At 34.2% G+C, this 14,620-nt stretch overlaps 1 protein-coding gene across 2 annotated transcripts; it reads left to right on the top strand.

Moving 5' to 3' along the window:
- The first annotated feature begins 6,065 nt into the window (after positions 1 to 6,065).
- LOC133203580 (heme-binding protein 2-like) lies at positions 6,066 to 11,430 on the top strand. 2 transcript variants are annotated; one of them, XM_061339353.1, is made up of 4 exons: positions 6,066 to 6,174; positions 6,330 to 6,515; positions 9,107 to 9,236; positions 10,322 to 11,430. In XM_061339353.1, exons 2-4 carry the CDS (start codon positions 6,429 to 6,431, stop codon positions 10,675 to 10,677), a joined length of 573 nt encoding a protein of 190 aa, XP_061195337.1. In that variant the 5' UTR covers positions 6,066 to 6,174; positions 6,330 to 6,428; the 3' UTR covers positions 10,678 to 11,430. The 2 variants fall into 2 exon arrangements, with proteins under 2 accessions (XP_061195337.1, XP_061195336.1); XM_061339352.1 differs by lacking the exon at positions 9,107 to 9,236 and adding an exon at positions 8,943 to 9,072 and having other exon boundaries at positions 6,071 to 6,174.
- The last annotated feature ends 3,190 nt before the right edge of the window (positions 11,431 to 14,620 follow it).

Below are 14,620 nucleotides of genomic sequence, written 5' to 3'. Positions count from 1 at the left end.
CGGAAGCATACGAAAGTATACTATTGACGTAAGTGTCGAATACGGAGCATTTTGTTTGAGTATTAAAGTAATAATCATAAAGTTTACTTTGAACACTAAAAAGAGCTTTTCTCCCCTGTTCTGCCAGCTTCTGTTGTGCTTTAGTAAATTTACCGTTATAATTTAATAATAATCCAAGATAATTAAACTCATTTACTATTTCTAATTCATTTTTGTCATAGAACCACTTCTCATTTTCTTTTATTTTTCCTCCATTTCTAAAAACCATTATTTTAGTTTTATCTGTATTTACAGTAAGATTCCATTTCTTACAATAATTGTGCAAAGAGTTAAGTATTTCTTGTAAAGCTTCGGGTGTTTCTGCTAATATAACAGTGTCATCAGCATACATAATAAGGAATATATTAATTAGATTAATTTCAATCGATGGACAGTTCTCGCTCAACAAATGCATTTCAAAATCGTTTACATAAAAAGAGTATAATATTGGGGATAAAATTTCACCTTGAAAGAGTCCAACTTGACTTCCAAAATATTCGGAAAGGACACCATCATATTTTACGCACGATTTGATATTTTCGTAAAGAGATTTAATTATCTTCAATAATTTACCATGTATTCCAAGCTTACATAACTTAGCCCATAATTTACTCCTATTAACAAAATCAAATGCTTTTTTATAGTCTATGAAACAGCAGTATAATCTCCTACCCTTCTTACGTAGAAACTTATTTACCAATGATTGTAATACAAAAATTGCATCAACAGTCCCATAACCATGTCTAAAGCCAAATTGGGCATCTGTTATGACAGATATATCTTTATCCCACTTCAGTAGTCGTTGATTTAGAATAGAAGTGAAAAGTTTACCCATACAACTAACCAAAGAAATACCCCTATAATTGTTTGTATCATTAACGTCTCCCTTTTTATATACTGGTACAATTATAGCCTTTGACCAAGATTGTGGGAAAAACCCAGACATAAATATAGCATTAAACGTTTTATGTAAAACCGGTATGAGTGTCTCACTACAGTCTATAAATAGTTCATTTAGCATGAAATCCTCACTACAACTCTTATTTCTTTTTAAATCTTCTATACAATGTCTAATTTCCTCAACATAAATTTCATAATCCAATTCATCAAATACAGGTTCAATAAAATTATCAGCATCTGGGTTATATTGATCTTCCTCCGAGTTTGTATTCTGAGTTAGATTCCTAAAATGGTTATAAAAATTTTCCAACCCTATTTCAGTTGCAGGACATTTGATTTTCCTTTTTGAAAAATGTTTGTAGAATTTTCGTGGATTGGTTTTTCTTAACGATTGTATCATATTACCTTCTTGACATTTATAAGCTCTTTTAAGTTTTCTTTCGAGTGTTTTATAAATTGATTTTACCTGCAATAGTTTGTTTCTGTTTTCCGTTGATTTATTTACATTAAATATATGCAAAGCGTTTTTATAGTCCAAATATTTCTTTTTACATACATCACTAAACCAAGGTTTATCATCTCTTCTAGATTTATGCTTATTTTGTGAATTTTCACTTGTATATTGCTCCCGTTTTGTTTGACATTTTGGTAAAACAATTTCATTTATAACATTACACAGATTATTAACACAATTGTCTACTTCTTGTTGGTCTTTTAACTGACAATTTACTATGTTAATTAATGTTTCTGCATTATTACTTAGATCATAATTTATACTGTCTTTTTCGTCCTCGTTCCATCTTATATTTTCCCACTCTACTCTAAAGTGATTTGTTGACATGTCGTTAGAAGAATATGTACTTTCATGAAGATTATTGCAATTGATTTTGAAAAATAGAGGCGAATGATCAGATAAAGTATTAAATATTCCAGAAGAAAATTCTAAGATATACTGCATAGTTTCCTGTCGACATATAAGGTAGTCAATTAAACTGACTCCATTGGCACCGTAGAAAGTTATACTTCCCTTAGAATCTCCGGAATGCCTACCATTTACAATTCGGAAACCTGTGGATTTACATAAATTCAAAAACTTTCTACCGTGCTGGTTTATATAACTGTCCTGACTTTTCCTATTAATATTACATATATCTGAAGTATATGATACCAAATGTTGTATTGCATCAGATACATGTTCAGAAAGATTATCATTTACAATAAAGTCTTCCTTTAGCCCACACCTAGCATTGAGATCGCCTGACAAAAATACACATCCAAGTGATGTGTATTTACTAATTAGATCATACATACATTGAAATAAATCTATATCTTCTTTACGATAAAAAACACTACCCTCAGGTGGTATATAACAGAAAAACAGAAAAATTGGTCTATTTTCAATTTTACAATGTGTAAGTTGTATAACCAAAATGGTATCTAAAAAATTTTCTTCCACACTTACATATTTATGTATTTCTTGCTTCATAAAAATTACTAATCCTCCTCCTTTACATTTCTTCCTTGGAAAAATTAAAGACTCATACCCAGATATCTTGATTTCTTCACTGCTGACATCCGTTATCCAACACTCAGATAAGCATGCTATATCTACACTATTGATAATAGATAAAAAATCACTATCCTTCTGTTTAACTCTAAGTCCCTTTCCAATGTTCCATGATAACACATTAAGTGTCCCGGGGCCGCGGCTATTAGTTGCGCTGTTGTCTGTGTTCGATCCCGCGACCGCGTGATCCTATTTACTCTGACGGCTTCCAGCTGTAAGCTCGCGTTCAGTCCTTGCCTCCCTCGTAACGTCCATCGGTTGGACTTCCTCGGTGTGTTCTTCCATCCACTGATCATCACTCGGATCATAGAGTACACCGTCAACAAAAAGACGATCGCGTACAAGTTTCACTCGAGATCCATCGTTCCAGAATTTATTCATGATTGGAATAAGAGTGCGTCGCCTTTCAGCCATTGATGCTGGGTACTGCCTGTAGACTCGGAACGGCGTCCCTCTTAGAAATGATGCTCGCTGTAAACAGAGATCAAGATCCTCCTGATATATAAATCTAGCGACCACCGGACGATTTTTTCCTCTGTAGTTCCGTCCAAATCTATGCACATTTGCAAACTGAACATCGTGCTGTATGTTTAATTCATTTGCTAGAAAACATCTAAGCTTGTAGTAAATATCTTCATCTCTACCTTCACCTCCCAGGTTTTCAAAAATCAAGTTCATCTTCATTGATCGATACTGGAGATCCACTAATCGCTCTTCCATTTCCTTCTCGTCACGTCTCATTTGATCCAAATTTTTGGACATGTTTTCAATCATGTTTGAGTGCCGCATTGTTTCTTTTTTTTCTTTTGTGGCGTTTTCCATGACCTTTGCATTTAATTCTTTTATATTTGTTATATGTTTTTGCAGACCCAGTATTTGTTTCTCCTGATCTTTCATTTGCAACTGAATCTCTTTCGTTAATGTTGCCATATGGCTACTTTCACTATCAAACTTGTCTGACATAAAGTTGACCGATTCTTCAATTTCGTGATTTTTGTTTTCGAGTCTCCCAACTCTGGAATTTAAATTCTTAACAGATCTCTCCATTTCTACTAATTTTGCTTCAATAGTGTCTAATTTTGATAACTTACTTGTTATAATGTCTAGCTTTTTATTGGTTGATTCAGTTTGTTTCTGAAGCACTGCGAATTTAGTTGACACATCGATTAGCTCCGTCAGATTCTGCGATGCTGCTTTTGGGGTGGATGTAGCCATATCATCTGTCATAGTATCTGATTCTGTGGTTCCCGGCTCGCAGGGATCAGTGGTGTTGATTGTCTCTACTGGCGCTCCATACAAAACTTTGTTAACTTCGTTTATAACGCTACTGACCAATGGCGATAAACTGTTCTATGGGAGCATCTAACCCAGCAGATTGTTGTTTCCCAATACGCGTTGTACTTTATATCTAGTGCCAAACCAAAGTCATCTGAATATTCATGCACAAGGAATTGTAGATTACTAGTAAATTCTTCATTTAATTTATATAAACAAATACATACATACATACATACATACATATATATATATATATATATATATATATATATATATATATATATATATATATATATATATATATATATATATATATATATATATATATATATATAGTCGTCATTCTCCAAGGTCAATGTCATGAGGTCAAAAAAGAATGGTACCAAAGGAAAGGTCTTCTCACAAAGAATGCATGAGTTTCTGTAAATATGAAAGCAAAATCCGTTCAAAAGTTATGAGTAAGGTTAAAGTTTTTTTTTAAATGTAGGTCAAACTCCAAGGTCATGAGGTAAAAAATGTTGGTACCCAAAGAAAGGTCTTTGTATAAAGTATAAAGTATAAAGAAATACACCTGTGATATATCAAAGTCTTAGCACCACCGTTCAAAATGTATGGCCAAGGTTACAGTTTTTCAAAAGTTGGTCCAACTCAAAGGTCTAGGTCGAAAGGTCAAAATGTTGCTACCCAAAGAAAGGTCTAGACACACGGAATACACATATGAAATATAAAAGCCCTTGCTCCAACCGTTCAAAAGTTATGAACAAGGTTTAAAGTTTGGTAAATTTTGCAAAAGTGGGTCAAACTCCAAGGTCAATGTCAAAAAGTCAAATATGTTGGTACACAAAGAAAGGTTTTGCCACAAGGAATACACATGTGAAATATGAAAGCCCTACTACCAACTATTCAAAAGTTATGGGCAAGGTTAAAGTTTTTGTAGACAAGCTGATTAACAGACAAATACAGGCCCTAGCAACGATTTCAGAAAAAGGGGGGCAACTTCAAAAATTAATAAATAAATAAATAAACTGACCGGTTTTGCCACAAGGAATACACATGTGAAATATGAAAGCCCTACTACCAACTATTCAAAAGTTATGGGCAAGGTTAAAGTTGACAAGCTGATTAACAGTCAAATACAGGCCCTAGCAACGATTTCAAAAAAGGGGGGGCAACTTCAAAAATTAATAAATAAATAAATTAACTGACCAAAAGTGGAATTTACTATAGCGGGTCCTCCCCTGCACACCCCCCCCCCCCGCGTTCTACGGGCCTGGTATAGACAGACAGACGGACGAACAGACCAAAAACTATATGCCCCCGAATTTCCTATTACGGGGGCATACAATACTATAGCATTCAGCAACAGGAAGTGATGTGGCGTAAGGTTCAAGATGAAAATATATTTTTAATCGAATCAAAAAGTGAAGTGTATGATTCGAAATCTTTCTAAAATTTAAAACTTAAACATTTCTGGTAAAACACCATCAGATACGTATTGTATATTTTATTGACAAGATTCTAATAGTATCGGAGGAATCGTGTGCAGTGGAAGTGTATTTTCAAGTATCTAATGGTCTGAAAAATGCGAAGTATTTACTTTCGTGTGAATTTGAATACATTTTTAACAAAATAAATTCTAACAGTGTGACAGATTCGGGGTAATTATTTTTCATGTGCATTAGAAATACATTTTAAAACAAGTTTTCTCTTTTATTCATTTGTATGTTTTTATGCACTGATGGACATTTGAATATCCAACCGATAAAATATACGTAGACTAATAACAATGGGGGATATCATTGAAGCATCATTGAAGTTTTTAAAGATTATTTTAACAGTTTAAAAAAATTATCGCTAATCCAAAGTATTCTCCAATTGATTGAAGTTTTGAAACTTTTATATTCCTTGTGTTTCCTTGTTGTGAAAACCCAATGTATAACGCATTATGTTAAAACTATTTTTCAACATTAATATTTTAACCGAGCTAAAGTGAAGAACTTTAAGTGGCTGAACAATAATTAAAAAATATAAATCTCAAAAGTCCATGATTACACAAATTTTCCTTTTATTATTCTTTTTTTTAACGAAAATCAAAGGGGTGCTACCTTTTAACTCCCACCCACTCCCTCTTTAGATCCGCCACTGAGGTCAGGGTTACTCACGAGGAGTTCCGATGTAGAAAAGAGTCACGAAGAGCACAGAGTTTGTAAACACACACTGCAAAACACGTGTTTGAAGTTACCGGAAGAGTAGTTTCATAAGATCGAATTTGGGACATTGATTGCATCAATCTGCTTGAATTATTTGCTTTAAGTTTTTTTTTGTTGTGTAACTGCAGTATGTATAAATACCGAAAGTTAATCTGAGAGTCAGAAACGATTCAAAAGCTCGTAAGTATATCAGTGCATCTAGGTCTAATACTATTAATTAGTAATAGTATATAGTTATAGATACATTTTATAAAAAAAAATAATCATATTGATTTGAGATTTATAAAATATATCAGAAAGAGTTGATAAAACGTTTACTTTCTTTTTTTATGAAGAAGACATCAATTACCAAACCTAGCTATTCAGCAGGCCATCAATTTAGCGGACCATTTGAAGATTTTGTTTAGTTTTTATCTACCTCGCCCTCACTAAAGATGACCAGCATTCTGAAAACCATTGGCTCTGTCATTTCCTCCAAAGGCCTGGACAAACCAGTGTATGAGACCCTCAGTTCAGAGAAGGTAAAACTGCATTATAACATTTCACCTGAGATTAATTGCATTTTATTTAATTTTAAAGTGAACTAGCTCAGGTTTCATCCAAAGTGATTAGGTCACATTTTTCGGGAAGTTTCTAGTATGCCGGTCCCCAGAATCACGCGATTGCGCATGAGCAGTTATTTCCCTTGCCGTTACTATGCAGAATGTAAACAAACCGCCATTTTCCCCTCGCTTCAACAAAACGCATTCGATCGAGTGATTAGGGTTAGGGTATATTGTTTTAAGTTTGGAACTGTTTTATAAATCCACTCTTAAATCTTCCTGACTTTGGGCTAATTCATGTAATTTTTGCTTACAAAAGGCACTGCCAAGTGCCTTTTGTGACCAAAAACTTGCATGAATCAGCCTAATGTCGAACCGTGCCGATATACCGTCTTATAGGAGTAAAGCATGAAACATGCAAAACTTAAACCGTTAATTAAATATGGCATTGTATGCGATCTACGGTTTAGGGTTAGTGTATATATCGCTCGGATATTGTAACTGTTTTATATTCACCCATGCTCGCATCTATATCACTTTGGGCTTATTCATGCAATTTTTGCTTACAAAGAACCGAAGAACAGGAAAGTTTTGCGAAACTTGGATGAATTAGCGGTAATAGCCTTGGTCTGATGTTGAAACATGCCCGATATTGTGCGCTAAGTTTTGGCAAGTAATTGGTAAAAGCGACTTACCGTTTTCTTAAGCTCGATATCCTAACCTACTAATGTCCATATTCAGAATATTTTTTCTTTCAAATCAATGGTGATGCACAATTCAATCAACCAGTTACTAGTAATTAGTTATCACTTGTTAAATCCCTGCATTTCTCACAAAAATCTCGCAATTTTAGTAGCATTTCACTTTGAGTCCTATCAGCTAGGCCTACTTCTTCATCAGTCTTCATATTACGTCAAAACACAAGTGACGCACGTCATGAATATTTATGAGATTACGTCAAAAACTGATCATGTGACCACATTCCTAAACAACGCAAAATGGAGTTTTATCTACTAAACAAGTACGTTATTTTACGAAACCTTTTAATTCTCATTTAAAAAACTGTGTTTAAAAACCAGTTTTTTAAACCCAATTTTTCACAAGGAACACGATTTTTGGCTCAATTTTTCGATTTGTGGCCTTTTTTATCGATTTTGTCGATCGCTCACGCGATCGTATTATATTGTACACCGCCTTCGGCGGCACCTATTTTAGCGCCATATTTATAGGGACCGGTATACTAGAAGTGTCCCCATTTTTCTGGTAAATGTACATTAATTCTTGTATAGAGAAATTATTGTATATAATATAGTCTCAGCTGTCCGTACATTGTACTTAAGACATTTAATTTAATGTAATTGTAAGGCCATCTTTAAAATAATGTTTGTTTGCCCTCTCCCAACTCAGATAAAAAAAAAATAGGGTTGGAAGGTAGGTGGGAAAATTTTTTTTTTCCAGAAAATTTTATCATTCTTGTTGATGCGATAAGAAAATTCAGGAGAAAAAAGTATTATTTCCTCAGGTTAAAAAAAAGTTTTAAGTCTGACCATTTTAGCCAGTCGGTCGGGAGAGGGCAAACAAACAATTTTTTATAGATGGCATAACAGTATAAATTATTTTAAAAACATTCATATGATTATCAATTTATCATAACATATATATAGCCCCTCTGTCCATGCAATCATGTCCAGGCTATAACTTTGTTTGAAACATTGGAAGCTCGTACTTGGTACAAAGGTTGTTTATGTCTTCAGAGTGTGTCTCAATTTGACCCAAGGACATTTTGGGAAGTTCAAGGTCACTGGCAGAAAAAGTGTTAAATTTGTGCCTGGTCTATAACTTTGAATTCATATCGGGTCAATAATTTTCTAACAGAGAATATTGGATGTCCATATTTCACTCAAAGATTACTTGTGAGCATCGGATGTGTCAATTTAAAAAAAAAATTAAACGTAGGTCATTTTGGCAAGGTCAAGGTCACAATTACAAAATGGTGAATGGGCACTTTAATAAAAGAAAAATTTGCAAAGATGGGGGGGGGGGGGTTATAATTTAGTGAGCTTGCTCACAGTACCTCTAGTTGTGATACTGAATCAAAAGATTCTTGTTTTATAACTGAATTTAAATATAAAAAGGTATACGTATGGAATTTTTATCTCACTTGTTGCACAATTCTGTAGAGACTATGAAAAGAAGTGTTCACTTCAGCTTTCTGTTCTTAATAGATATAGATGAATGGTGATCATGTGAAATGATCAATCAAACAAATTGATTAAACCAGATGTCTTAATTAGTTTAACATTATAGTAAACATTAATTCTACTGAAAATGATAGTGCAAGATTGATAGTCATTGTAAGATTGGAGGTTAAATTTTGTCAAGTTTAGGATAAATTGTCATTTCTAGTGTCTTGAGAAGCGTAAATATCAAGCGGCCAAGTGGGTCAGCACCACAGTGCAGGGGATGAATCATGAAGAAGCCAGAAGTATAGGCTTCCAGAGGTTATTCCAATACATCACTGGAAACAACCAATCAGGTATCACACTTATACAATTTCTTTGTTACTGTAGGAGTATGAGTTGAGGCAGTACAGTCCGGCAAAATGGGTCAGTTATACAACAAAATCTATGAAGCAGGAAGAGGCACGAACTGAGGGGTTCTGGAAATTGTTTAATTACATTCAGGGGGAGAATGAGAAAGGTGACCCTGGCACACCTATAGTATTGCTTCTGTGTGTGTATGCTGGGTAGAGTGGGAATGGGGTTATATTTGCATGTTTTTCCTTTAAAGCTTAATACATAGAGACTAATCTGTATGTTATTACTAACCTTAAACATTTTGTTCTCTTCTCTTCATAATTATTTATTTGACATGAACCATGATTGGGTGTATTATATTCAATAATGAAAGGTTCTGAAAATTTGCAAAAAAAGTTCTTACATAAAATTGACATTAAAATGACATATCATATCAATTAACTGTTTTATTAAAGTTACTGGGCACAGAGATGAGAAAATCCTCTTTTGTTAAACATACATTGTTATTAGTTCAAGACATTTTTACTTCAATCACTAGAAAGCATAAGACTAGCATTTATTACCTGGCTTTATCATATGAGTGAACTGTGATACATTAAAAATATTCTAAATCTTTTGAAAAAAAAGCAGTGCTAATATACAATCATGTAAGATCATTTTTGAAAGTGTGGGGGATCATTGGAAACTTACCTAAAAAAAAAAAATGACAATCAAAAAAGAAAGAGAGAGAGATAAAAGAAAAAAGTTAAATTTTCCAAATTCGAAATTTTAATTTGTGTGTCCGGATGGCAGTTGGGAGATGGGTGAGGGTGGGGGTAACTTCAAATTTTCCTACATAAAGAAAAAAAATTATATCTTTCTATTAAATTAACTAGGGAGGATTTGACTATGCTGAAACAATCCTCATTTCAATGAACATTTTTAATACTAAAGTAACAGCAAACTGCATGCCTGATATACATTTTATGATGTAGCTTGCATTATTTTTTAAATCTGTCTATTATGCTCATATAACTCATATTTTCAATATTTTAATTTTTTCCATATTAATTTTATTATATTTATTTTTTTTTCCTGCTTCAGAAACCATAAGAATTTTTACACTAAAATTTTTACACTTGAATAAATATTAAAAAAACATTATTTGATTTAAAATATTTCCTTCTGTTTCAATTTTATGTTAATATTATTTTTACTAGAAACATGTTATATTTATCTATTTAATAAATTAAATTATCTATCCAACAGAAATGAAAATTGAGATGACAGCACCAGTTTCAACCAAAGTGGAACCAGGTGCAGGTCCGAATTGTGAGAGCAGTTTTACCGTGTCTTTTTACATCCCACCAGAGCACCAGGAAAACCCCCCTCAACCCAAAAACCCAAATGTTTTCATAGAGGAGAGACCTGAATTTGAAGCCTACGTTAAATCTTTTGGAGGATTTGCTAAAGAGGAATCATGGGTAAACGAAGCTCAAAAATTGTTGGAAGATTTGAAAGAGAAGACGAGCGAGATTCACCAGGATTACTGGTTCACAGCTGGTTATAACAGCCCATTTCAACTGTTTGGTAGAACCAATGAGGTCTGGTTTGTCAAGAAGTGATTTAGTGACAAAGTGAAAGTTAGAGTCTGTAACCTTGGTGCAATACGGGCGTGGCTTCACTGTATCAGGGTATAAAAAGTTACTGAAGAACGGGAATCACTCGGGAAAGTGGACTCAGGAATTTGATGATAATTTTTTGTTTACTTGTAGCATCAAGTTAGATACATGTATGATTCGAGTAGAAAATTGTACATTGGAGTAACATTCCATATATATATGTATAAGTGCTCAGCAGGTGTTAGTCATTTTTATACAAGTACTGTGCACCATGTTTTCTATTCCTAGTCCTCTGTATCTACTGCAACTTTTAAGGTTTTCATTTTAAAAGAATTCCTTATTTTTATATATGTACAATACTGATAAATAATAGAAGGCAGTAATCTGTGACATACATGTACCATTTTATGTCCGGGTCATTTATATTACCGCAAATCACTTTTTATTTGCGATAAATTCATTTTTCCAAAATATTCGAGACTCTCTGCTCACAAAACTTTCAATAATTTGCAATATTAAAGATCACATACAGTAATGATCAAGATTCTTGAGAATTTTGTCGTTTATAAATGCCAAATAATTATTATATTAAGATGTCGTGTACATTTAGTGATCTACAGTGCTCCTTAGGTACAGATGAACATTTACATGTAATATATTGATCAACCAGCATTATTATAAAATTCATTTTTGAAATCAAGTGCCATGATTCAAATAATTTATTTTTTATAAATTATAATGATAATAAATGTTAACAAAGCAAACAACATTGCAATTGTCTTACAGTCTATATATATGCATTGAGACAAATACCGGTTACTTAAAAATGCTTCTATAAACAATATATTTATAACTGGGTTTTTAGATAAATGAATTTGAAAACAAAAACAATGCAAGCACATTATGCATACATGCATGTTTTTTTTTTATCTATACATGATTCGAGTTCTAAGTCCAAGAAGAAATGTCTGTGAAGGCATTTGTCCCAGCCTGTGAGGTTTCCTCCCTATTGTACACATTATTTGTCCCAGCCTGTGAGGTTTCCTCCCTATTGTACACATTCTTTGTCTCAGCCTGTGAGGTTTCCTCCCTGTTGTACACATTCTTTGTCCCAGCCTGTGAGGTTTCCTCCCTATTATACACATTCTTTGTCCCAGCCTGTGAGGTTTCCTCCCTATTGTACACATTCTTTGTCCCAGCCTGTGAGGTTTCCTCCCTGTTGTACACATTCTTTGTCCAAGCCTGTGAGGTTTCCTCCCTATTGTACACATCATTTGTCCCAGCCTGTGAGGTTTCCTCCCTGTTGTACACATTCTTTGTCCAAGCCTGTGAGGTTTCCACCCTGTTGTACACATTCTTTGTCCAAGCCTGTGAGGTTTCCTCCCTATTGTACACATTCTTTGGTGCTTTGTTTATGCAGCATCTGGAGGAGAAATCCGAGCCAGTGTGAACTGTCTTCTGTAACGATTAGCAGCTCTTCTCACATTCTCAAGGTCCGGTGCAAGGAATCTCTGGTCTGGCTCAAAGTGTGCGAGAACAGTCTCCTTCACAATTTTCATGGCTGACTCAGTAGTGCGGTCCTTAATGGTCTCCTTCACTTTGGCGGATATTTCCCTGAGGTGGGGGAGGTGGGGATCAGGCATGTGAATGTGGTGGTTGCTGCCTGGTTTGAACATACCACCACACTGGATGACGGTAGCGTTACATGTGAATGAAGCTGATCGTTTACTACATCTCCATGTTGACGTTCTCTGGTTTTCCTTCTGAAATCAAGGAGATAATAATTACTATACTTGTACTGGATCATCTGAAGTTTAGGGAAATAAGAATTTATATACCTACAAATTGGAAGGATAATTTTTTATATTAATGTATTTTCAATAACAATAAATTTTAAAATGATTTTTAACATTTTTAACAGCATATGGCTAAGATTTCAAAGTTATAAGTTATTTCCCTTAGACTACATATTTTTCACAGAGCAACTTTAATCTCCTGTCTTTTCAGCTCCAAAGTGTACCTAAGTGTTCCTAAGTGCATTCATTGTCTCTCAATGGACAGGATTAAGAAACTTAGTCATCAAGATGTTAAGGGGTTGGTTTGAGTTTACATGGTTTTGGAAAAAAATAAAAATTCATTTTTGCTATATACCCAGTATGGGGTTTGTGTCCCAGTTTAAGTTTTAGGAGCAAGTCTCATTCTCAAGTTCCTACCTGGACCAAACTTGCATGGATCATGCATCATTGGATGTTTACTACCTGACTTGTTTCAGATGCTGGATTTGACCTAAATTTCCTGGATAAGAGAGCAGGTTTAAGTTTTTTTGGAACAAGTTCAGGTTTTTAGAGCAGGTTAAAGGTTTAGGGGCAGATTTCATTCCAAAGTAACTATAAGCCCTATGGTGCTAAACTTGCATTTAGGATGCATAAAGGGATGCAAATTACAAGACTGGCTTCAGATGCTGGATCTGACCTTCATTTATCATTGTGGGTGCATTCCCAAGTAACTTTTAAGTTTTACTTGGACCAAACTTACCATAACAGGCTTCTTTGGATGCTGAATTTGGTTTACATTTTTGAGTTGAATGAACAGGTTAACTTTTTAGAGCTGGTCCATTTCCATTTGTAACTATAAGCCCTATCATGGCGACTGAACTTGCATGCTACTAGATATACACACAACCAGATATGCTTTGAAAACTGGATCTGACCCACATTTGCAGGGTGATTGAACAGTTAAAGTTTTTGGATAAGGTCCACTTTAAAGTATCTATAGGTCCTACCTGGACCAAACTTGTATATATGTTGCATCTAGGGATGTACACAACCAGATTATTAGTTTAGTGTGAGATTTTGCCTTACTTATACATAACATTTGTCACAGTGAGCTCTGTAATCCTTAATTATCTATATTTTCAGTTTATACCTGCTAATTGTTCTAAACATTTTGATGTTGTTGATATATTATTTATGGTATGTCACCATTGTGTGCTTACTTTGAGAGTGTATGTGTAGCCATCAGATGACACCAGGAGACGCCCACCTAGCTGACTACCCTTCTCTAGAACCCTGAAGGTCACTGGAAGATCCTCAAAGACGGCACCATCTTCCTCACAACTAAGAAATAGAAATTGAGCATTAAAGATCTAATTACAAGTATATACAAACACTGTATGAAACAAATGACTAATTAAGGAACCAACCATTCTAAAAATTTAAAACTACATGTATTTTAAATTTCATTGGGTTTTGTTCTTGTTTCATTTTTCAATGAAATTTATATTTTCCATAAAATTGACTTACAGTTCTCGATAATTAAGTGGACCTCCCTGCTGGACATTGTCTCTGACATCAAAGGAATCATCAAGAATGTCATCATTTTCACTGTTGCCCGCTCTGTGGTGGGAGTGGTTTGCTATCACAGGACAAGCTGCTGACCCCATTTTCAATGTGTTGTCAACCTGTTCAAAACAAATCTGTTGTTTAAAAAATTGTCCAATTGAAAGTTATAAATTTAGGTCTCTTGTAACAAGGGCAGAAGAAGGTGCATTTCTCTACATAATAATTGAGATCCCAACATAACCATCCTATATTCTCAGACGGATTAATTTTGAGTTAATGAAACATCAAACATAAATTACTCTATCATTTAAACCAGTCTAACCTCACTTGGTTGGATTTTAAAGACTTTCAATTTCACTTCTGACCACCTCAAGTAGTTTTTTTCTATTAACATAGATGTCAATTTGTAAAAATCTTTTGATTCAATTTTCATCTTACCACTGATGCTGGATTCTCTCCCATCTTGACTTTTCTTCTGTAAAGATTAGCAGCTCTTTTCAGATTCTGGAGATCCAGAGCAAGGAATTTCTGATCTGGCCCAGAGTGTGCAGCAATGGTCTCCTTCACAATTTTCATGGCTGACTCGGTGGTGTTTTCCTTAATGG

Source organism: Saccostrea echinata, unplaced genomic scaffold (assembly GCF_033153115.1).
Source record: "Saccostrea echinata isolate AGI-Se365-2 ecotype Australia unplaced genomic scaffold, CSIRO_AGI_Sech_v1 ptg000051l, whole genome shotgun sequence".
NCBI lineage: Eukaryota > Metazoa > Mollusca > Bivalvia > Ostreida > Ostreidae > Saccostrea > Saccostrea echinata.
Note: the sequence above shows the minus strand (reverse complement) of the source record. Positions and strands in the feature narration are given on the sequence as shown.